Genomic DNA, 25,512 nt, shown 5'->3' on the forward strand with positions numbered 1-25,512 from the left:
GTAATATTCTATATTAATAGAGAGAGGAAATATGGTATAATTGAAATTAATACAGTTCAATTTTACTTAAGATAATTGTTTACATATGTTTCAGACATATATTATAGTTTTTTCTGTAATAGATAGAAATATATACAAACAACATTACTAGCACACCTTTTATATGTCAGTCATATGTCGTCTGCGAGAAAAGATACCAACAACATGAAAGTGTCGTCACTGGTGCTGTGCATTATTTTACAATGTTTTACGTATCGCTTAGCCTTAGCTAATGAGGTACTTGGCTGCGGTGGATACATAAGAAGCGATGTAGAAATTAGTTTTGCTCAAGTTGGCATTAAGCTGTAAGTAGTTTAGATAAATTTCTTAGTTTAATTCTACCCGGTAGTTTGACTGGGAAAGTTTTGATGCCCGTCAGTTGATGCAATTTCATGTAATTAGGCATTTCTTCCAAACACAGACCTTACCTCCAGAAAAATTTACATCAGTATTTGGTAGTGTAAGCTACGTGAACAAAATTATTTTTCCAGACCAGTAGTCATAGTCTCCTGTAAATCATTGGTTAAATGTATGAACATGACGTGAAACTCCTCTCCACTTCATACATCCCGTCATTATCGGCGTTTATGATCATGATCATCCCACCACATTTTCCAGCACCATGTTTTGCTACAATATTTCAGATTTCATGTTAGTTTTCTGCCCGCTGATAGGGATCTAAGTATGCTAGAGATGATATTGCTGTTGGTATTGATAGAAATAACTTTTTCTGGAAGTGGTAATTGGAGGATAATGTATGAATAGCATGATGCCATCAGTGATGGTATCAATCAGTCCATTGCCTCAGTACTCTCTTGTTTGAGAGGCAAAGCCCTCAGGATAAGGGCCATGGCAGTATTTGTGAATTTTCGTCTCGCCTGCTTGCAAAGCAATTTGTATATTTTTTGCATCTGTGTTATGACAGCTCCAACAACTTTTCTCAGTAACTTTTTCCTGCAAATTAATATTTAGGGATGGTGAAAAGATCATTTCATTCCTTCTGTCCGACATCAAAGTGCCATTTCTGTTGCGAATATCCACAATTTAGGTTAGGAAATCACTAGTTTCTGCCATTGTCTTCCGCCCACCCCCCCAAAACCCTCCGATTCCCCACAGGTTCCTAAAGATTGTTGTGGTGGAAGGGGGGGGGGGAATATCTTAGAAAATAATGATGTCCAGTGGAAGTTCAGGTCACAATTGTTTGAATCACATTCAGAATAGGGAGAAAAATATATTTTTCACTAAAATAGTGGGTGAGATGAAACTTCTCATAATTCTACCATGGCCACTGGTTTGGCACATAATTCCTTGAATTTACCTTGAGGAGCTTATGCCTCAAGAGTGTGGGGCTCTCTTGATGTGATTTAAGGCAAGACCATAGTGAGACCACCCCTCATTATATTTTTTAATGTACTCTGTCTGGGCAGTTGTGGAGTTGGGTGTTGTTGGACATTGAGTAACATATCCCACTATTCCTGGCTGGTCTGATAGAGTTGCCAAGAATGTTTGGGTTCTCTTGAGCAGTCTTAACTCCTGTGATATTTCAATGCTGTGAAAAATTATCTGTCACATGAAATATCTAGAAGAAAAGGGCAGGAATTCTGAAACACTATAAGCTATTTTTCAGTAGTTTTCTTGCTGATTTCAATGAATCTGATATTAGTGTCTCATGGAAATATAAGTTTAATTTGCTTTGTATCCGTACCTCCAACCCCCAACCCCAGCAGTCTGTGAAACTACATTGGGAAATCAAGGTTTGTGTAGAAGTGAGCATTTTGAGTGATTCCCAATATAAATGAATTATAGAATTGTTCAAAGCAGCAAGAAAATTATCAGAAAAATAGTTTTATACACTACCCTAACCAGATCTAATATAACCTGACCAAATCTAACCAGACCTAACCTAACACAAAACTGCAGGTGTTTGAATTTGCATTGTTTATAAACGTCTTGTACCATAGGTATTTGCAGCTCATCTTCAAATGAAAAGAAAGGGCATGCTGAAGTTACTTTTTTTTTTTTTTTATTAATTTCTAACAAGCGTTATATTGAATAATATTAACTTACTTTTATGATAATTTCAGGCTAACAAAGCAGGGCAATGTGAAGTATGACACAGAATGTGCTCCTAACAATGGCTACTACTTTGTCCCTATTTATGACAAAGGGGACTATATTATCAAGGTTTGTATTGAACATGTTTACTGTTTTCCAGTAACTTGCTCAAACATGGTGGTTTTATGCTGACCATGATGCATTAGATGTGAAGTCATACAAGTTTGTACATACATACATACATACATATACCAAGGCTTTTTCCCCCTTACTAGGAAGGTAGCCAAAAAGGAAAAGGCATAAAATCATTCCCACCCGTTCCATCCCTGAAAACACTCCACACCCCTCCACCCTACCTCCCATCTTAGCACCTCCTAGATGATGGGTCATCCCTGCACCCTGTCCACTGCCCTGGGTCAGATGCAGTGTCGCAAGACACAGCACATCCACAGCAAGGCCGCTTCATTAAATCGGCGACCCCCCCCTCTCCGTCCCCCCATATAAAGGAGAGGACGGGGAGAAATCCCTTCGGGCTGCGTCAAAATTTTGCTCACACACACTACCTCACCCCCCATCCCCCCATCCATTCCACCTCATGCATCACAACATCTTCCATATACAACCATTCTCCATTCACCCCTGTCTTCTGTCCTCTCCCATCCTTCCTCAACAGACATTCCCCTCTTCCCCAAAGCCCCCTTCACCCCATCCATCCATCTCATCCTAGGACGTCCCCTCATGTTCACTCCCTCCACATCTGCCTTCCATACCTCCTTTACTAGTCTTTCTTCACTCATTCTTTCCATGTATCCAAACCATCCTAATACTCTTTCATCAACCCTATCTCCCAGCTCCCTTTCCACCCCTGTTCTCCTCCTCACCTCCTCATTTCTCACTCTATCCAGCCTAGTAACCCCCATCATACTTCTCAGACACTTCATCTCAAACACATTCAAGCTCCTTCTCTCTTCCTCTCTTATGTTCCATGTTTCTGCTCCATACAGTGCTGTTGGCACAATCACTCCTTCATACAGTCTCCTCTTAGCATCCATTCCCAAATTTCTATTCCTCATTACAAGTTTGTACTATGATGAAATACCATACTACCATGACTGTGTTCAAGTCACCATCCAATACTAAGACATTTCCAACACAGAATAAGCTTGGCCATAGAAACAAACTGCTCCAGATGTAATTACCACACAGAAGACACCAAACACCTTTATCTTACACTGCTCCACCTGAACCATACCCACACATCAACATATTTATTCCTTGAATGACTTACGAACCAATCCAGTGGCTGTGGTCAGTTGTCTCCTGCAAGAGACATGGAACAACAGACTGACTCTGTTGATTTATTTCTCTGTTTTGTGAGAGAGGGTATCTGGTGTATAATTAGGTTTAATGAAGTGGCCTTGCTATGGATGTGCTGTGTCATGCAGCACTGCTTCTGACCCAGGGCAGTGGACAAGATGCAGGGTTGACCCGTCATCTGGGAGGTGCCAAGATGGGAGGGGAGTGGAGTATATAGGGGATGGAATGGGTGGGAATAGTTTGTATGCTTTTGTTTTTTGACTACCTCCCTTGTAAGGGGGAAGAGGCCTTTGGTATATGTATGTATGTATTGTTTTGAGGCATTTTAGGATGCTTCTTGCAAACTGCTAGGTTTCAGTTATGGTGTCAATGTGACAGGTGGCAACAAAGTAAGATAGCTTGGCAGGATTCAGAATGAAATTAAAAAAGGGTATGGAATACAGAAAGAATGAGAACTACAGTACAGGTACTACCTTATCTCAACCTTGATATTTAGAATTAACATTAACATACAACATTGCAACAAATAAGTAAAGGTAAACCTCAAAAGTGGTCACAATTCTACGAGTATGTAGTGCATTTTGGTTGTCATCAGAACTGGATGACAGTATTCCAGAATGTGGACAAACATACAAAAATCATTCAGTTACTTTCTCATATACTTGCAAGCAGGAGTTTATCTTTTGTTCTGGAATTTTATCCAAGTGTGTGTTTTGTGTTTTAGTTTGCCTAATAATAAATAGAAAGTATTGCCTTGAGTTTCACTGACTAGAACCTGGAGCCACACATCAGGTAACAGTGGTTCTAAAACCCTCCCATAGATCTCGTGGAGGAAACCTTAGACTAGTATTGGTTGTATTAGTGTGGGACTGATTCTGTTTCACTAGTTTATAGTAGCAGTTGTGTGGTGGCAGTTCTTATGTGGGAACATGGCCTTGTCATACATTATCTTGGAAGGCTTCTTCTCTAGGAAACTTGAAAGATGATGGGAGAAGGCATACATGTACTGGTAGTGTTTTTTCAGGCAGTTTTACTTCTTGGTGTAAGAGTTTACTAATAGACAGATACACTTAACACTGAAAGTACAAGGAGCCTCTTTAAAAGAGGCATATTTGAAGTATTTGCAAATGTATGGTAAAGAGGGACAAATGAGTGCCTGAACAGGATTGTCCCTACTATCAGGCTATGTTATTAATTTTTGTTGCAGTGAAGTGCTCAAGTATTTTATGTAAACCAAGGATATGACTTTTTTTTCAGGTTTCCCCACCACCTGGATGGAGCTTTGAGCCAAGTGAAGTAGAAGTGCACGTGGATGGAGAAAATGATTCATGCTCCAAGGGCAAAAATGTTGACTTCCACTTCAAAGGTTTTGCAGTCATTGGAAAGGTTAGATTTGTTATATGGTACAAAAAGTACGGTTTTGTATTGATGGAAAATACAGTGGTTTAAGTAAATGAAGAGGTTTGCAAGAAATTTATATGAATGTTTTAACTCTGAATTTCATTTGAAAAGGTTGTAAGTGTTGGAAGTGACTCTGGACCTGAAGGGGTGCGGTTGGACTTGTTCCGTGGTGAGACTCACATTAAAAGCACTCACAGTGATGTCGGAGGCTCGTATGTGTTTACGCCGCTGTCGTCAGGCACATACACAGTGATTGCATCTCATCCAACATGGAAACTCATTCAGGATAAAGTTGGTCTAGTTTCTTGTTATCTACTTGATTGATAAGGGGGGAAATGGGAAAATTTCTCCTTGTCATTAGTTGTAAAGATTGATACAGTTTATGGCACAACCATGTTTTCAAGTAAGTTGTTTCATAATATGCTCTCCCTCTCCTGCACCATCTGTTTTTCCATACAGACGAAAAGAAAAATGATTGATATGTCAATTGTTTTACTTAATAGATTACTGTAGAAGTTGCTGATGAAAATGGTGATGCTGGTTCTTCGCTTGTGGTGGGCGGTTATACAGTATCAGGACGAGTGTTGACAGATGGTGAGGCAACCCAGGGTGTGAGTGTGGTTCTTCATGCAGTGCAGCATGATGCTCAAGTTGAAGGTATGGTCTCACATCATAAGAGCACATTTTCATGTATCATAGTCATGCATTGTTTATATATCCTGGAGGCCATTCAATCACCCATTCCTTCTCAGTACCTAGGAGATGAAGCATCTCTTTGACCCTAACCACTCATCATGGGTCATAAGTAGCATAGTGAGCTACAATTCTTCCATAGTAGGACCTAGCAGCTGAAGCTGGTTTATCCCCATTGCCTCTCCCTATGGTGAGCCCATCTCTTCATCCAGTTACATATGAAGTGGATGAAGAGGGGGGAGGGGATTGTCACCCTTCACCTAGTCACAGTATCCCTCTATTCACTCAGATCTATTGCAATGTGTGTTCTGTGTGCTTGACAGATCTACTACATGCATCCAACCCCCCCCCATACTCCATTCACATATATACAGAAGCATCCCCCTTTATTGTCAAATATGTGAAAAAATATAAATAACCTCAGAAAAAATATATCTGATGTTCTGTTTCCATATACAGTATGAACATATTTAAATGTATTACAGGATGTAATGTTGGTGTTCCTGAGGCTTATAAATCCACCATAGATCTACCTGCTGTTTGCTATGTCATCTCTGATGCAAAGGGGAACTTTGCCTTCCATTCTTCAGCACCTGGTGAATATACTCTGGTACCCTTCTTCCAATCCAAATCTACAAAGTACGAGGTATTACCAGCCTCTCTGGTCATCAATGTGGGTCACCAGGATCTTCTTATTACTGAGCCCTTTAAGGTAATGGTTGTTGACAAGTTATGTAGCATGTTTGAAAGAAAACTAGAACAAATAAATCTACAGGATCTGGTGTCCTAAAAGTGATTCTATGATAATGTGGGTGTGACTTCCTATATTTTGGAAGTGGTTATGCTTGGGTGCCAGGAGATATGCCAGCTAAAGTGGGAAAATGGGGGGATACCTTACCGTGTGCCTTGGTGGTCTGGAAGTGGGTCAGCGAGTGTCTCTCACTACCCCTTGACCCTCCCATTTATAGAGTAGGCTGCAACCCATTACCATAAGTACCAAATGTCTCCTTCCCTTTCTTCCTCCTTTCTCTGTTTCCTACTTCTACATTTTACCCCCAGCTGCTTCTCATATTCCTTCCTATGAGTCTCCTTGCTGCAGCTTTCCTTCCTGAATGAATCCAGTTATAATCTTTAGCACTTATATCTCTGGCACTTCTTTTCTTTTTGGCTACCCCCCCTCCCCATGTAGGGGGGAAAACCTTTTGGTATATGTATGTATGTATCTCTGGCACAAATGCCTGGCCAACTGACTGTTAGGTGACTGTGTGGGTCGCAGCCAGGCTGTTTGGGGATGCATGCTAACATTTCTTGCCGAGCATGACCACTTGGGCTGAAGGCCATGTGGGCTCCTTTGTCCCACCAGCATCCTTATGCTAGAAGCACCATGACGATTCTGCTGCATGTTCTGCTAAAGGCTATTACTAAAAAGATTGAATAGTTTGTAGTGTCCTTTGTTCCGAAGAATACAAACTCTTCGGTACTCCTTACCCAAGGATACGCGGCGCGTTTCTACCGCTAACACTGTGTGTGCTTGAAAACACCTCACTCCGAGGGTCTGGGCAACCATTATCCTCAGTAAGGGGCCCTCCTGGGGCAAGGGGGGCCCCCCCTCCCCCCGCAAGGGTAGGAGGGTAGAAGCTCCATTGTCTAAGCGGTAGCGATCGAGTCAACATCTCTCACAGTCCGGCTAACACTGACGTCCAGTTCGGGGACCGTTTCCCCGCTTCCGTGCTTGTATCAGGAAATTAATTTCCTGCGCCAATCCCGCATCGTTCGATTATCTCGAACGCAATCGGCATCGGCCTTCTACACCCTTCCAACGGCGTCCTTTGTGTGGAACGTCCTGCATCGCCGCCTTCCCCCTGCTTGGATCGTTCGATTATCTCGAACGCAATCGGCATCGGCCTTCTACACCCTTCCAACGGCGTCCTTTGTGTGGAACGTCCTGCATCGCCGCCTTCCCCCTGCTTGGACGCGCTTGAGTCCCCTTTATCCCTCTCTTTAATCTCCACCGGGTATTCTCCGCTTCTCTGTAAGTATGGAATCTGGTCCTAGTGTTGTTGTTCGCGATAGCATGTGTGCCTTCGCCCGTGGTGAATTTCGCTGCCGGGCTCTTCTCCCACCGACAACTGTGGACCCACACTCTTGGTGTATCCATTGTCGGAATCTGGCATGTTCCCCTTCATCCCCGTGTACTACGTGCGCTCAATGGGGTGATAAGCAGTGGTCCGCGTATTTTCATGCTCACCGGAAGGTGCAGCCACGGGTCAAGATACGCGGGCCAGGAAGATGGCTTCCCCCCTCACCCGACACAAAGAGAAGGCATGCTACGTCGGCGGAGGACGCGGGCAGTTGTCTCCCCCCTCCTAAGCGTAGTAAACGGAAAGGTTGTACAATAGCCGCCCCGAGTCAGTCTCAGGCTAAATTGTCTCCTGTTCCTGCCAAAAGGGGGGCTAGTTTCGACGGGCACGCGCCATTAGCCCCCGCGAACTACCCCCCGGGTACGAGATTTTTCCCGGTTGCGTCCGCTGGCTCCGCGATGCTACCCGGCAGCTCCACCCCCCCCACGGACAAAGGAACCGAGTTCGGAGATTCGGAGCGCGTCAGCCTCTTCTCCTTCTCGGGTGACCCCCAGTCCCACCCCTTCCACCTCTCGTCAGACGAGCCGGGTCATCACCGGAACCCTTTCTATGCCCGGTGGGCAGGAAGCCCGAGGTGTACCCACACGCGCGTTCGTCGTAGGTGACTCAGCTTCGTCCGGAGGAGGCAGTCTCCCCCTGGCGTCTCCCGGACCATCCGCACCCAGGCGGGACCCTCCAAGAGGACATTCCCCGGACCTCCTCCCCACTCTCTGTTCACTCGTCACTACGTTGAAGGAACAGATGGAGGCCCAACGGGAATTTTTCCGCGCTTCTCAAGCGCGGTTCGTGCACCGCACGGAAGCTCGTGAGGAGTCTCCGCCCCCAAGGGCCCCCCTCGACCAGCTTCCACTTGCTCAGCCCCCCCCTGAACCCATCAGTGACGAGGATGGTAGCGTGCGGTTCCTCTCTGCCCGTGCCGACCCCTCCTACGCCGACGACGATGTCCACAGCGCCGTAGGGGGGGGGTCACGCTCCCTTTCCCCTCCCGTTTCCCAGTCGGAATCCTCGATGGTGGTCCCACCTTCCTTCTCGGACGTCCTCGCGAGGGTTCGGAGGGCGAATCGACTGGGCCCCCCGAAAGAAGAGGAAGCCACATTCGAGTCTGACATCTTCATGACGGCCAACTCTCAGAAAGCCCAGCCTACTCCCCTCCACCTTCCATGGAGTACGCAGACGGCGAGAGCCATGGCCCAGGCCTCCGACGCTCTCGCAACAAGGACGACCGAGAAGGCGCGTTGGCTTCCGGTCCCATTGGAACACCAGAAGCGCTTCTACACCCCATCGGGGTCAACCCTCAGAGCAGCCTCGATCCCGGCGAGGTTACCAGAGCTGGTTAAGGCGGACGCCGAGTCGCTGCGCAGACGAAACGTCCTCCTCTCCGGCAGGGAAGTCAGCGACCACATTCATTCACTGGCTCTGTCCCTGGCGGTGAACTCCTGGCTAGAACGCCTCCTTGCCTCGGCGAGAGAGTTCTTACCCGAACTACAACCCCAGGAAGAATGCGACCTCCAGGCTTTTTTGGCAAGCGCGAGCAGAGCCCTGAAGCATCAGGCTTCCTGTCTCTCAACGTCCTGGGCCAACTTCGAGTCCCGCAGGAGAGACACCATCCTCGGGGACCCCAGTGACCCCCTCCTCAGGGAGATTTATGCTCCTTTGAGGAGGGCCCCCCTGCTCACCCACACGCTGATTCCCCCGGATGTGGTGGACTCGGCAATCACTAGCACCAACCAGTTGCTACACAACAGAGCCATCGAGAGAACAGCCGTCTCTAGCTCGAGGCCAAGGACCACCCCCCCATCGACAAGCAGGGGGGCACAGTCTCCCAGGACCTCTGCCATCTCACTATGGAGATCCTCCTATTAGCTGAGAACCTCCAAGTGACACTCAGAGCTTGCTACATCCCAGGGGAAAAAGAATGTCTGGGCGGACCACCTCAGCAGAAGGAGTCAGGTAATCAGCACGGAGTGGTCCCTCCATCCGGAAGTGGCGACCTTCCTCATCAACAAATGGGGCTCCCCTCTGGTGGACCTTTTCGCCACCAGATGGAACCACCAGCTCCCGGTGTATTTCAGCCCTCTCCTGGATCCGCTGGCAGCGGGAGAGGATGCTCTTCTGCAAAGCTGGGACAACCTCGACACCTACGCTTTCCCACCGTTTCCCTTGCTCCAAAAGGTGCTCCAGAGAGTACGAACCGCATCCAACCTTCGGATGACTTTGATCGCTCCCTGGTGGCCGGAAGCCCCATGGTTTCCAGACGCCCTCGAGCTAGCAGTGGAGGAGCCCCTGGCCCTTCAGGGAAGACCCGACCTTCTACATCAACCAGTCAACGGGGCCTGGCACAAGAACCCGTCAGCCCTGGCACTTCACGCGTTCAGACTATGGTCCGGATCCTCCTAGAGAAGGGTTTCCCCAAAGAAGTGGCAGAAGACATGTCCTCCCCTATTCGCTCTTCCTCAGCTGCCCTTTATCAAGGGAAGTGGAATGCTTTTGCAGAATGGTGCCACTCCCGAGCAATAGCCCCAGAGCAAGCCACCATTCCTCTGATTGCCTCCTTCTTCCACTTCCTCCGGAAGTCCAAGAAGATCTCCCTCTCGGCAGTGCAGGGCTATAGGGCAGCTCTTAATCAGGTGTTTTCTCTGAAGGGCATGGATCTAGCCCTGTCTCCAGAAATTTCCATGCTCTTCAGACATTTCAGAAATCATGCCCCCCCAGGGAGATCACTTTTCCTCCATGGGATGTGGCATTAGTCCTCAACGCTCTGCGGGGCCCCCCTTACGAACCCCTCCGAGATGCTAATTTCAAGGACCTCACCTTGAAGACAGTCTTTCTCTTGGCCCTGGCCCAGGACCTCTGCCATCTCACTATGGAGATCCTCCTATTAGCTGAGAACCTCCAAGTGACACTCAGAGCTTGCTACATCCCAGGGGAAAAAGAATGTCTGGGCGGACCACCTCAGCAGAAGGAGTCAGGTAATCAGCACGGAGTGGTCCCTCCATCGGGTCGGGGAGTTGCATGCCATCTCTTATCGAGTTGCCCGAGCCCCACGGATTACCCTGGAGCAAAAGCTCATGACCTCAGGGCAATAGGACCCTCCCTAGTCTTCCGAAAGAATCGGTCAGTCAACCAGGTCCTTCAAGCAGGTATATGGAAGTCCCAGACTACGTTCACTTCCTTTTACCTCAAAGATGTCATGTGGGAATCCTTAGGGACCTTCTCTCTAGGCCCCATAGTGGCTGCCCAAGAAGTCCTGAGATAACATACCCCGTACCAATGGCACACAGCCAACCCTGAAGCCTCATCCAAGTTCTGGATCGGCAACCACGGGGATACCTATCTCAAGTCCTTCTCATACTCCTACATTCCCTTACCTCACCGAGGGCTCTCAAGCATTCCAAGGGAATCAGTTCGAGCCCTACAAGGGGTACAAAGTGAGTATGCCCTGTCTGTCTCCACTCTGGGAACAGATCCAGGTGCCCTTCACAGTTTCGGGGAATGTATAAGGGTCTGGTCAACGCAGATCTTAGCACTCTACATTTTCTCCTTACGAGGGTTTCCCAGGCTAGACAAATACTTCCTTCCCCCCTAAGTCCAAGTCTTCTTGGGTAAGGAGTACCGAAGAGTTTGTATTCTTCAGAACAAATGTAATTTTCGCAGGAAAATTAATTTTTCCCTGATACAAACCTGAGGTACTCCTTACCTCTAATGGCCCTCCTCATCCACCCCGCTAGTAGTTCCTTCTCCCTGGCCTGTCAACCCTCGTGACTAATTTCATACCTGGCTCAGACAATGGAGCTTCTACCCTCCTACCCTTGCGGGGGGAGGGGGGGGCCCCCCAATGCCCAGGAGGGCCCCTTACTGAGGATAATGGTTGCCCAGACCCTCGGAGTGAGGTGTTTTCAAGCACACACAGTGTTAGCGGTAGAAACGCGCCGCGTATCCTTGGGTAAGGAGTACCTCAGGTTTGTATCAGGGAAAAATTAATTTTCCTGCGAAAATTACATTTTTCCCAAGAAGCTATTAGTACCTTTTCATGGTTATGTAGAAGTACAGGCTACCTTTGACAAAATGGGGAGAAAACTGTGATTGAAGAATATATATTACTGTCATACCATGAATTAAGTCAGTGATCATGAAAAACAGTAGTTTTCTGTTTAGGTGAAGTATAGATTAATCACAGAACCAACAACGGGTACCTGCAAGTGATGGATGTCAGAATCACCTTCCTGCCACCCATTTTCAAAACCTGTCTTGTGCCCCATTCTGCAGATGCAGCCCTCAGGGGCTAACACTTATTCTCTGGGCTAGGCCCAATATATCTGTCAACTAATACAGTGAGTCCTCCTTATACGGTAATTCTTTATCCAGTAAATGCACAGTTACAGTATTTGGTAATTACTACCCTCGATTCTATTTACGGTAAGAAAAATTCACAGATACGGTATCCACTAGATATTTTGAAGAGGGAGTAAAGTATCACTCCCCGTGGGAGTGATACTTCACTTCCAAATTGAAAAAAAAAAAGGAAAGAGCAGGGAGAAGGTATGTCTGCCATATCCTATTATTACATGTTATAATGGGTTGGGTATACAGTAATTTCAATTTGTGTTAAGGTTTTGAGGAACGCATATGTACCGTATAATGAGGACTTACTGTACTGCATTTCCTTTACCCATCAACTGATAACTGCTCCCCTACATCTGCTTCTGCAAACCAATGTCATAGAACCAGTCCCATAGGTAGTTATATGTTTCTTGCCAGAAAGATCTATGGGAGGCTGTAGGTTTCCAGTTAGTGAAACTTGAGGCAACAGTTGTTGTTATAGATCAGTCATGCTAGACAGATCATTCTTCATAACCAACTAATAGATCAACAAATGAATTTTGTCATATCAGATTTTCATAGTATTGTGGAAAGTTCTGATCCTTCAGGTTTTGAATCATTCTTTTCTCAGGTGGAAGGATTCAGTGTTAGTGGTTTTATCGTGAAGCCAGAAGGTGCAGGACCTATTGAAGGAGCCACAGTTGTTTTGGACAACAACATTAAGACCATCACCAATGCAGATGGCCATTATGTATTTGATAATGTGAAGTCAGGCACCAGGCAAATTTCTGTATATGCAGGTATGTGCATGGTTCCTTTATTACTTCTTCCTTTGCCTTCATATGCAATGGCATGAATGGGGGTCACCAGTCCACCCATCAGTAGCAGGAAACTTATCTCCTAAACCAAAGGGAAAGGAGGGATCGAACAGTTTTATGTGCCTCTCAATTAACCCCTTCCATACGGTGCCGCACACGTAGGCGTCATGGACTTAGATCTCGGTGGCAGCAACAATAAATATAATCAAGACGCCGATATGGCAGCCTCGCGAATACACTCGCTCCCCATGACGCCTACGTGTGCGGCACCGTATGGAAGGGGTTAATAGCCTAACCAACTTTAATTGTGTGTACATTGAACATGAGGGGACTGAGATTCAATGAAGCGGCCGTGCTGTGGATGTCCTGTGTCTTGCGACACTGCTTCTGGCTCAGGGCAGTGGGCAAGATGCAGGGATGACCCGTCATCCAGGAGGTGCCAAGATAGGAGGGTGGAGGGGAATGGAGTATGTTAGGGATGGAATAAGTGGGAATGGTTTTTATGCCTTGTGTTTTGGCTACCTCCATTATAAGGGGGGAAAAGCCTTTGGTATATGTATGTATGTACATTGAACTAAGTCTATTTATCTGTATACCAAAAAGCCTCTTCCTCTTTGTAAGGGAGATGAACAGCCAAGGCATACACCCATCTTTCACCCATCCAACACCCACTTGGAGCCAAGATGGGAGGAACAACAAATGTTTTTTTGGATAGGTGTGGTATGGGTGAAGAGTGGGTGTATATTTCACCTCAGCCACTCCCTGTATATGGGTGAGAAGGCTTTTTGGTATATGCATGTATGACCTGTCATCCAGGAGGTGCCAAGATTGGAGGGAGGGAGGAGGGTGGAGGGGAGTGGAATATATGGGAAATGAAATGGGTATGAGTGATTTCCATGCCTTTTTCTTTTTGGCTACCCCCCATGTAAGGGGGAAAAAGCCTTTGGTATATGTATGTATGTATGAAATATATAGTTGTTTTTTTGAAGAGTTGCTTCCTCACAGAACTTGAATTCTTTTTCAGACACACTTGAATTTGATGGTAAAAAGGTACAGATAAGCTCACAAAATCCAGTCATTGCTGATATCATGCCACAGCGGTTTAAGGTCTGCATAACTGTTTCTGTAGATAAAGCAACTTCCAAAACAGGACCATGGTGAGTATTTATAATTAGGAAACTAAAATATTTCATTGTACATAGTATCTACACAATTTTTTCTTCTTTCATTCTCTCTTTTTATTTAGCTGATAGGGGTGGACCAGATTTGAATGGTAGGTGCTGCTGTGGAAGGAGAAATGTCCCTCCCAAGAAAAGCAAGAACCTGTCTATCTATATGTTCATATATCAGAGGCTTCTTCCCCCTTATAAAGGGGTTGGCCAGCCAAGGCATGCACCCATCCCACTTCCATCCATCTCTCAATCGTTTCCTTTTCATAGTATGGATGAAGGGTCATCCCCACCTCCCACCCACTGCCTGAGTCATAAGCAATGGAGGAAGACACAGCACATCCAAAGCAAGAACCACATCAGCATCACTACATTCAGGTCACCATATAGCACTTAAAGAATACCAACACAGAATAGGCTTGGTCATAGAAATAAACTGCCCCAAATGCAACCATTACGCAGAAGACACCAAACACCACATCTTTACCCCACCCTAACCATACTCAGTCAGCAACACAATCTTTCTTCCTTAAGTGACTTATGGATCAATCCAGTGGCTTTTGCCAATTATCTAGGTGCCATATTTCTTTCAAGAGTGACTTGTGGCATTAGATTGTGACCCTCAAATACTTAAAATTTCACACATCCTCATTCTTCTCACCCTTTTTGCATTCAACTTGTCACCATCTAACATTCCTTGTATATTTCATACATACATACATGTACCAAAGGCTTTTCCCCCCTTACAAGGGAGGTAGCCAAAAAACAAAGGCATAAAAACCATTCCCACCCATTCCATCCCTAATACACTCCACTCCCTTCCACCCTCTACCCTCCCTCTTATCTTGTCCACTGCCCTGGGTCAGAAGCAGTGTCGCAAGACACAGCACATCCACAGCAAGGCTGCTTCATCAAATTGGCGACCCCCCTCTCCGTCCCCTCATGCAGAAAAGGAGAAGACAGGGAGAAATCCCTTTGGGCTGCCTCAAATTTTCCCACACATACTACCTCACCCCCCCATCCCCCCACCCATTCCACCTCACGCATCACATCATCTTCCATATACAACCATTCTCCGTTCACCTCTGTCTTCTCTCCTCTCCTGTCCTTCCTCAACAGACATTCCCCTCTTCCCCAAAGCCTCCTTCACCCCATCCATCCATCTCATTCTAGGTCGCCCCCTCATGTTCACTCCCTCCACATCTGCCTTCCATATCTCTTTTACTAGTCTTTCTTCACTCATTCTTTTCATGTGTCCAAACCATCCCAATACTCTTTCATCCACCCTATCTCCCAGCTCCTTTACCACCCCTGTTCTCCTCCTCATTTCTCACTCTATCCAGCCTAGTAACCCCTATCATACTTCTCAGACACCTCATCTCAAACACATTCAAACTCCTTCCCTCTTCCTCTCTTATGTTCCATGTTTCTGCCCCATACAGTGCTGTTGGCACCAGGGCTGCGGAATCGGAGTCGGAAGCAATTACGATGTCACTGGAGTCGAAGTCGGAGTCTGTAAAAATATACCGACTCCAACTCCAGTTAAATTTACACTTAATAAGGCCTTTGTTTAGTCTGGAGAGTTATGCAGTGCACACTCCTTATAAGTAGATTATATATAAAAAAACATTTTATAAAATGTGATAAATCTCATCATCTTATCTTCGTGGTCATTCCACTAAACCCCCAGAACGTCCTTGTGCAACGTTGGCTTTCAAATTTATACATAGACCAATAAACATCCAAAGTATTACTTGAATAAATTAAACACCTCCATTTTACACCTGTTGACACACAGTCACGGGAGCTGTAATATTCCTGTCAAGTTCCATATGCATCGTTTCCATCACTCCATCAGTTTGGTGGTCTCTCTCACTGCTGTGTTGCCAAACAGTAGGATAATTTTGATTTCAACTGTAGACTACAGCAATAATACTATCTCTTATCTCCTTTCCCCTTCCTTTTCCCCTCTACTTTTTAACATTGAATTATTGAAATAAGGATATTTAAAGTTGAAAAAAAGTTTCACGTTTCAAACATGTTCAGCTGTATCTTATTTTGTACTCGTATCGATAAGATCGGTTCCAGAACCAGAGTATCCATTGCAATAATCGCATAGCAGTACCAGTATGTAGTTAAACCAAGAGTTACTTGTGTCAGTAATTTCAGTACATTAAGACAAAAGAAGGTATGAAAACATGAAGTATAATGATACCCAAAAAGTATGTATGATACATATACCTTTCAGTATCATACATGTTCAGCTGTAACACTCGACCTTGTACTGTACTCATATCAATAAGGTTTATTTTCTCTATATTTACTGTTTCTTTTCAAGAAATTTGCCTAAACTTCTTTTTTAAAGTATTTTAATTTTTTATTTTATTTTGTATTTGTAAAAAAAATCTTACATTACATATTTTTTATTATTAGGTTTGTATATCCTTTACAAAGGTTATATTTCAACTTTTGTTACAAAGAACAGTATTTTTGTTTTTGAAATGTACTTATCACTTATTTGCAAAGATGTATATTATGCCAAATGTCTTACATTATAGAATCTTTTTTTTACTGAATTTTCTTCAATATCCTTTCAAAAATTTTGTCTCTACTTCAGTTATACTCGTAAAGTATTAATGAAGAGGTCAAACATAGGAAAGCCACACTATAACATATATATTTATTCTTTGATATAAACAAGTTATAATGATATAAGTCTACTCAGGATTGGGGCGTATGTCTATTGTATAGGCTTTATAAAATATGTAGGCCATAATCAGTTAATTACATGAGGAGGAGTCGGAGTCGGTGGGGGCCAAAAATAGAGGAGTCAGAGGTTTTGTGTTCCGACTCCACAGCCCTGGTTGGCACAATCACTCCTTCATACAATCTCCTCTTAGCCTCTATTCCTCATTACACTTTTTAATCTGCCAAGGCATTTACTCGCTTCTCTCAATCTACATTCTACCTCATCCTCCACTCCTCCTTTTCCTGCCACATTCGTACCCAAGTATCTAAAACTATCCACTTCCTCCAGTTGCTCTCCCTTAATGCTCACTTCCAGTCTACTGCCACTTTCACCCCTTGTACATCTCATCACCTTACTTTTACCCACATTTATCTTCAACTTTCTTCTTTCACACACACTCCCAAACTGTCACCAACTTCCTCAATTCCTCCTCTGATCCTGCTACAAGTGCAGTGTCGTCCGCAAACAGCAGTTGGCTCACCTCACACTTTTCTCCATTTTCTTTAAACGTCTCCAGTCCCTGACCCACCACCCTTGCATTTACCTCTCACACCACCCCATCCATGTATAAGTTGAATAGCCAGGGCAACATAACACATCCCTGACAAAGTCCCACCTTTACCTCAAACCACTCACCCTCTCCATTTCTAATCCTGACACATGCTCTACTACTCTTGTAAAAACTCTTGACAGCTCCTAGAAGCTTTCCTCCTATCCTGTATATCTGCAAAACCTCCCACAGTGCCTTCCTGTCTACCTTGTCATAAGCCTTTTCCAGATCCATAAAAGCCCCAAAATCATCCTTTCCTTTTCCTATATTTCATAATTTTACTAAAGCTTACATTCACTTGTAATTTTATTCTCTTACATACCCAACCAAACTGTCACCAACTGACTCACTCTTCAAAATCAGCCACAGATGCTGTGTCCTCCACATTTGAGGAGTTATTCATTTCCCATATTGTGTTAAAACTTATAGTCATACATTGTTTTGATATTTGTACTTTGCTATACCCAAGAGTGATTTTAAATTTTGTGTCATTAGAGGTATATACTCTATGTGTTGCCAATAATTTATGAGACAAAATTGATATGAACTTTATTTTTAATTGCAGGACCATTGATATTGCGAGTGAAGGTGATACACACATGGGATTAAAGATTGGTGACACTGGTGAAGGTTGCATATTCTTACCCCAGGGGAGTTATGTGGCTGCTGTGAAACTTTCACAAGAAGATGACACTGCTGGCATCAGGTATTTATTCTGATTGCATTTGAGATGGATTGATGGGGTAAAAGGGGCATTGGGAAAGAGGGGAATGTCTGTTGAGGAAGGGAGAGAACAGAATATAGGGTATGGATAATGCTGTGATGTATGGAAGGGAGTGGGGGAGGGATGGGGTAAGGGGGTATGTGTAAATGATATTTTGACGCAGCCTGAAGGGATTTCTCCTTCTCTTTTTCTGCATGAGGGAACAGAGGGGGGGGTTGCCACTTAAATGAAGCACCCTTGCTGTGGGTATGCTGTGTCTTGTTACACTGTTTCCAACCCAGGGCAGTGGGCAAGATGCAGGGATGATCTGTCATCCAGGAACCAAGATAAAGGACGGGTGGAGTGTTTTTTTGCTGCCTCTCTTGTAAGGGGAAAGTCTTTGGTGTATATATGTGTATAATATTATATTTGTTTCTAATTTTATGGCAATTTGTTTCCACAGGTTTGGGCCTAGTGAACACACCTTCCAAGTTGTTTCAGATCCTGTCATGGATATTTTGTTCTCTCAGTTCCTTGGTGAGGTTCGGGGTGAGGTTAAGTGCCTTGAGGAATGTCCACAGCTTTCAGTTACTCTTCGCCATGTCAGGGGTAACGCTGGAGGTCATCGATCTACAACAGTCACAGATGGCAAGTTTGTCTTTACTGAGGTTGTCCCAGGCACTTACCAACTCACAATTCACAAGGAAGAATGGTGCTGGAAGCAAAAGTCAACATCAGTCACCATCAACACACAGAATGTTGATGTTGTGCTTGAGCACACAGGTTATCAGTTAACTATTGCTTCATCTCATGAGACTACTCTAAGCTACACCAGGAATACAGGAATTCCAGAAACTCTGAAAGTTCAGAGAGGAACCACTCTGGCTTGCCTCTCCACTCCAGGATTATACACACTTGTTCCATTGGGCTGTCACAAGTTTGGAGAATCGCCTGTCACGTGGGACACAAAGGCTCCAAATTTGGTCACTCTTGCGGCCACTCATCATCAATTAACAGGTGCAATTAGAGCCATGGAGACGGCTTCATTTACAGTGCAAGTGGAAACGGGATCTCACAAAACCACACTTGGACCTCTGAACCCTTCCCCAGAGGACCCGACACTGTACATATTTGAACATTGGGTGCGTGAAGGGGAAAGTGTTTCTCTGACACCCAGTTCACCTACCAATTTGTATCAGTATGAGCCTGCTAGTCATGTTCTCACTATGCCATCAGACTGTGTCATGGATGCCATCACCTTCACTGCAGAAAGAGCTTTGTTTATCTATGGTAAGGTGGTCCCTGCCCTCGCAGGTGTAACGATCACAGTTGAAAGTGGTGGCCAGATTTACACCTTCATAACAGACAGTGAAGGAAAGTATACTGCCGGACCCTTGGACAACTCCAAGGAATACTCTATTGCAGCAGAAAAGAAAGGTTACATAATGAATGAACTCCCTGAGAAAGGTCACTTTGAAGCATACAAACTTGCAGAAATTGTTGTTGAAGTGAAGAATGAAGCTGGGGAGCCCTTACCTGGTGTTTTGGTTTCTATGTCAGGAGGAGTGAATTATCACAAAAACATTCTCACTGAAAGTGATGGTACTATTGCCTTCCTTTCTCTTACACCGGGAGGTTATTTCTTGCGTCCTATGATGAAGGAGTATCGGTTTGATCCATCATCCAGGATGGTGACAGTTGAAGAAGGATCAACCATTGAGGTTTCAATAAGGTGATTGAAGTAGTTTTATTTTACTTAATTAAGAATGATTTTGCATATATAATCATTTCAATGCTTATATTGTGCACATACATTTATATATTCTTTTCTCATTACAGTGGTGTTCGTGTAGCCTACAGTGTCTATGGACACACTGTTTCTTTAAGTGGCGAAGCAGAAGGTGAAGTGTTAGTGGAAGCTGTTGGTATTGGTGAGGAATGTGCTCAGTACCAGGAGGAAGCCACTTCTGATGCCCAGGGCAGTTTTCGCATCAGAGGTCTCACTCCAGAGGTAAATCTTTTAATATATAGACAAGATGCAGGGATGACCCGTCATCCAGGAGGTGCCAAGATAAGAGGGAAGGTAGAGGGTGGAGGGAAGTGGAGTGTATTAGGGATGGAGTGGGTGGGAATGGTTTTTATGCCTTTTTCTTTTTGGCTACCTCCCTTGTAAGGGGGAAAAAGCCTTTGGTATATGTATGTATATATTTTTTCATTTAGTAATGTATTATTATTAATGAGTGAGAAATGAAGAGGTGAGGAGAGCAGGGGTGAAAAGGAAGTTGAGAGATGGGGTTCATGAAAGTGTATTGGGGTGGTTTGGACTCGCAGAAAGAACGAATGAAGAAAGATTAGTAAAAGAGGTGTGGAAGGCAGAGGTGGAGGAGTGAACATGAGGGGGTGACCAAGGATGAGATGGATGGATGGGGTAAAGGGGGCATTGGGAAAGAGGGGAATGTCTGTTGAAGAAAGAAGGGAGAAAACAGAAGATAGGGGTGAGTGGAGAATGGTTGTGTATGGATGATACTATGATGCATGGAAGGGGTGGGTGGGGGATGAGGGAGTATGTGTGGATGATATTTTGACACAGCCTGAAGGGATTTCTCCCCATCTTCTCTTTCTCTATTTGAGGGGGGTCTTCAATTAAATGAAGTGGCCTTGCTGTGGATGTGCATTGCTTTTGACCCAGGGCAGTGGGCGAGATGTAGGGATAACCTGTCATCCAGGAGGAGCCAAGAAAAGAGGGAGGGAGGTGGTGAATGGGAGTGGATTTATGCCTTTGACCTTGGCTACCTCCCTTGTATTTTTTCTTTCTTTTTTTCTTCTTTCTTCCCAGGGTGGGTGTGGGTATCTTGACTGTTTATAAGGGGGTAGAAGCCCTTAGTATACATTCTTTTCTTGTTCCTCATCCCTTTCTTGCTTTCTTGTCTTCTTTCCTTCATACTTTTTTCTTTAAGTTTTACTATACTGGGGTATTGAGTGCATAGTTCTATTTTTAGGATTAAAGGGTGCCCCTGTGGACCAGCCACACAGCTTTCATATTTCAGAAACAAATTTATACAGGGGTGGAAAGGGAGTTGGGAGATAGGGTTGATGAAAGAGTATTAGGATGGTTTGGACACATGGAAAGAATGAGTGAAGAAAGACTAGTAAAAGAGGTATGGAAGGCAGATGTAGAGGGAGTGAACATGAAGGGATGTCCTAGGATGAGGTGGATGGATGGGGTAAAGGGGGCTTTGGGGAAGAGGGGAATGTCTGTTGAGGAAGGATGGGAATGGTTGTATATGGATGATGTTGTGATGCATGAGGTGAAATAGGCAGGGGGGTGGGGGGTGAGCTAGTATGTGTGAGCAAAATTTGACGCAGCCCGAAGGGATTTCTCCCCGTCTTCTCCTTTTATGCTTGGGGGACGGAGGGGGGGGGTCGCCGATTTAATGAAGCGGCCTTGCTGTGGATGTGCTGTGTCTTGCGACACTGCTTCTGACCCAGGGCAGTGGACAAGGTGCAGGGATGACCCATCATCCAGGAGGTGCTAAGATAAGAGGGAGGGTGGAGGGGTGTGGAGTGTTTTCAGGGATGGAATGGGTGGGAATGATTTTATGCCTTTTCCTTTTTGGCTACCTCCCTTGTAAGGGGGAAAAAGCCTTGGTATATGTATGTATGTATGTAAATTTATACTCATAGAAAAATGATGACTTTTTTTTTACTCTTGCTTTCCATTTCTACTGCCTCCTTAAATCTATCTTTTACTACTCCAAAGTCTTTACCAAATCTCCTCAAGAGGGAAAATGAGAGTGCCACCACTGTGCTCCCTTGTATTCCATAAAAATGTGACTAAATGGGACAGAAGGGATTAGGAACCCCTCTCCAAGTAAGTTTCTTAAGCAGAGTTTAGGCAAAAGAGGGTCTTGGAGGATAACTTAAACCAGAACAGTGCAGTAACTGGGTCTGAATGTGCATGGACTGAACAAACAAGAAATTAGTTATGTTTGTTGAATCCTAACCAGATTAGAAATAATTCTCAAGTGCAGATTACTCTATGTTTGGTAAATTGGAAAGTAAGAGATAGGAGGAGGAGCTAAGATAAAGGGAAACAAAGATGTTGGATGGGAGTAGGTGCATGCCTTTGACATAACTACCTCCCTTATAAGGAGTCTCCCAAAGTTCCCATATCTGTGTTCAAACAAGTTTTTCTTTTTTTTTATGAATAAGGAGTGGTTATGTGTGAATGATATTTTGATGCAGCTTGAAGGGATTTCTCCCCATCTCTTTTTCTGCATGAGGGGATGAAGAGGTGGTGGTCACTGATTAAGTGAAGTGGTCTTGCTGTGGATGTGCTGTGTCTTGTTTTATTGCTTCTGACCCAGGATAGTGAGCAGTATACAAGGATGACCCATCATCCATGAGGAGTTAAGATAAGAGGGATGAAAGGGTGTTGAATGGGAGTGGGTATATACCTTTTGACTTTACTATTTTCCTTGTAAGGGGAAAAAGCCCTTGATATAGATAAATGAATTAGCATTAATGTACAAATTATTATTATGATTATTTTTTTTTTCCAGTGTGATTATGTATTGCAGTTGAAGAGAGGAAGTGGAATAAATCAGGCATTTGAGCGCACACTACCATCCAGGGAAATAATTCATACAAATAATGAAGACATTGTGGACATGAAGCTGATCATTCTCCGGCCCTTTAATCAAATGGATGTGACGGGCAAGGTGGAAACGGACACTCAGTATTTATCCTCTCTCAGTGCCAGATTGTATAGGGATGATATCCCAGATTCTCCAGTGCATACCCTTAAATTGGGGCAGCATCCTTTCTTCCTGCTCCCCCAAATGATTGCTGATCAGCGCTCGTACACTCTTAGACTTGAATCTTCACTTCCCACATCGCAGTACTCGTATTCTGTTCCTGAGGTCTCTTTTGTTGCTGACAGTCCTTTCAAACATTTGAGCGTGAAGTTTGATCCTGAGCTACGAAGTGTTGACGCTGAGATGAACCAGAGCACTGTGTTTGGTTTGGTCCTCATTGTGATTATTTTGATCATCACTTTCAATTTTGACAAAATCAACCCAATGATGGAAATGACCATAGAGTTATTCAGTTCTTTGACTTCTCAGCGCACCACATCTAGTATGTCTTTGGATGCTACAACTCAAGAACTTGTGAGCAAAAGAAAGGTGAAAGCAAGGAAGACATAGGTAATAAGCCATTCCAATACTGACCTGTTACAGAGTAACAGAAAAGTGTGTAAATATGGATAATTAAAGCCATATAAAGTGTGAATTATTTAATGTACATCTGTTATTGTACAGTGATAAACATTGTAATGTCCATACATAGATACAGAATTTCCGTTCCTAGAAGCTCAAAATGAATGTGGTTTATACATTTTATAGTGAAACTGGAATGAATTTTATTATAGAAAAAATGGATGTAAATGTAATTAATAAATAAATACCATTACATATCCTTAGACCCATGGAGTCCAACCTTCGTATAAAGTTGCCAGATTGTCGTGATTTGTTGCCTCTCGTATTGTGTAGTCCACCTGTTCAAACAAGGACACAATGGTGACATGTCTATCGTGAAGTACAACATACATTAACATATGACATGTTTTAGTTTATTACATTTCTAAATTATATTTCCTTTGGGAAAACAAATGGGTGCATGCCTTGGCTAGCTACCTCCCTTATAAGGGAGAATAGTTTTGGTACATGAGTAAACATAAACACTCATGCCTTTTCCCCTTTGTAAGGGGGGAGGATTAACTAAACCATTACACACACAGCCACAAAAAAAAAAAAAAAAAAAAAAAAAACATTCAACTCCTCCCATCTCAGAATCTTGAGGATGAAGAGATCCTGTCTCTTGCCACATTGCTTGGGTCAAGAGCAGTGCAGCAGAGCCCAACAACTAAAGCTAGTTTATCCCAACCACAACCACTGATGATAAAAATTATCAAAAATATAATTTGCCCTTAACTGGAATTTACAGTGGTGTGGTTACCACACGCATAGACCTATCCTGGACTAAGTAGTAGTATTGTCCTCCATCCTATAGCATGGATACTAATTCATTTAATCAGTACAGAGGAGAATGGCCAAATTATACAAGGGCTTGGAAATTTACAATATAAAGACAGGCTCAGGCACTTACACACTCTGGAAAGACAGTGCGAGGCAATCTAATAGAGGTATTCAAGTGGGTCAAGGGTTATAATAAGGGTGATGCAGGCAAGGTCATCAAATTGCAACAGCAAGGCAGGACTTGCAGTAATGGATCAGAGTTGGACAAATTTAGGTTTGAAAGGATGTGGGCAAGAAATAGTTTACCAACAGTGGATAACTAATAAAATAGACTTGGAAACCATGCAGTGAATGCTAAAACAGTTGGATATGGATACCAGGTGGTAATGGACATGTAAATGCCTAGTGTAGGCCTTATGGCCTCTTGCAGTCGCATTCTTATGCTCTGCTCTATAAACGTGATTGGGAAAATTTAGAAATGAGCAACTCAAATGGTTCCACTTCTTGCTGATAAATCATATAAAAAAGATGGTACTCTGGGGATGACCTTGACTTTGTGTGGGAACAAACAACCAGAGGCCATGAAATGAAATTTAAAGATGAGACTGGATGTTTGAAGGACATTAAATAATAATTTTCCAAACAGGATTATCAATTCATATTAGTTTGGGGGTAGGGGGGTGTGAGTAGATAATGAAGGAAGAGACTATAGTGGGAGCAAGATGGGTGGAGTGTTTTGGGGGGTTGCTGGGTGTGAAGGATGGAGGAGGGAGGGTTGGTTGTGGTGGGAGTGCTAAGAGGGTGACAGTGGCGAGTGGGAAAATGGAAGATGAGGTGAAGGCAGCGGTGAGAGCAGGTAGGGTACCTGGGTTGGATGGGCGTCGTGCAGTGTCTGAAAAAGGGAGTTGTGGTGGTGGTCTGGCTGGTGAGGTTTGGTGTTTGAAGGAGGGTGGAGTGGAGGAGTGCCTGTATGGTTCTGCTTTGTAAGAGAGGGGTCAGGTACGTGTGTGTGGTAGTTTAGTTTAGTTTTTAGTTTTTTTTTTGGGGGGGGGGGTTTTGATTGAGGGGAGTAGAGGGAGTGATTGGTGGGGAACGGTGTGAGTGGTGGTTGTGTGGGTCAGATTTGTGAGAGCTTTTGGAAAAGGTGGAGATGTTTTTTGGGCCTTTGTGAATTTGGAAAAGGTATATGATAGGGTGGATGGGAGCACTGTGGGAGGTGTTGGAGATATATGGGAGGAGGGCCATTGAGATTTTTAACAAGAGTGGTGGAGCCTGTTATGGAAATGGAGAGAGTGAGTGGTTTGGGGTGGGGTGAGGTTTCCCCAGGGGTGTTTTGTGTTGCCTTGGCTGTTCAATTTGTACATGGATGGGGTGGTGTGAGGGGTGATTGTGATGGTGGTGGGCCAGGGATTGGAGGTGGTTAAGGAGAATGGAGAGAAGTGGGAGATGGGCCAGTTGGTGATGGAGTTTGGAAAGGTGTGTGAGAGAGGTTGAAGACAGATGTGGGTAGGAGTAGGAT

The 25,512-nt window shown here is 44.3% G+C and overlaps 2 protein-coding genes across 9 annotated transcripts in view; one reads left to right on the forward strand and one right to left on the reverse strand.

Annotated features, from left to right (window-relative positions):
- The first annotated feature begins 162 nt into the window (after positions 1-162).
- Positions 163-23,433, forward strand: LOC143032312 (BOS complex subunit NOMO1). Its single transcript, XM_076196845.1, has 12 exons — positions 163-344; positions 2,124-2,223; positions 4,669-4,797; positions 4,924-5,103; positions 5,316-5,469; positions 5,991-6,217; positions 12,598-12,766; positions 13,809-13,941; positions 17,818-17,958; positions 18,419-19,687; positions 19,795-19,966; positions 22,518-23,433. Exons 1-12 carry the CDS (start codon positions 175-177, stop codon positions 23,160-23,162), a joined length of 3,489 nt encoding a protein of 1,162 aa, XP_076052960.1. The 5' UTR covers positions 163-174; the 3' UTR covers positions 23,163-23,433.
- nonC (serine/threonine-protein kinase Smg1) overlaps positions 23,239-25,512 on the reverse strand; it is a 139,359-nt gene continuing 137,085 nt past the window's right edge. For all 8 annotated transcript variants that reach the window (XM_076196844.1, XM_076196838.1, XM_076196843.1 and 5 more), the window contains one exon: positions 23,239-23,512. In XM_076196844.1, coding sequence (XP_076052959.1) covers positions 23,435-23,512 — 78 coding nt within the window. In that variant the 3' untranslated portion in view covers positions 23,239-23,434. The remainder of the gene's footprint in view (positions 23,513-25,512) is intronic.

The sequence above is a fragment of the Oratosquilla oratoria genome, chromosome 13 (assembly GCF_046742065.1).
Source record: "Oratosquilla oratoria isolate Oo_2021 chromosome 13, ASM4674206v1, whole genome shotgun sequence".
NCBI classification, from domain to species: Eukaryota; Metazoa; Arthropoda; class Malacostraca; order Stomatopoda; family Squillidae; genus Oratosquilla; species Oratosquilla oratoria.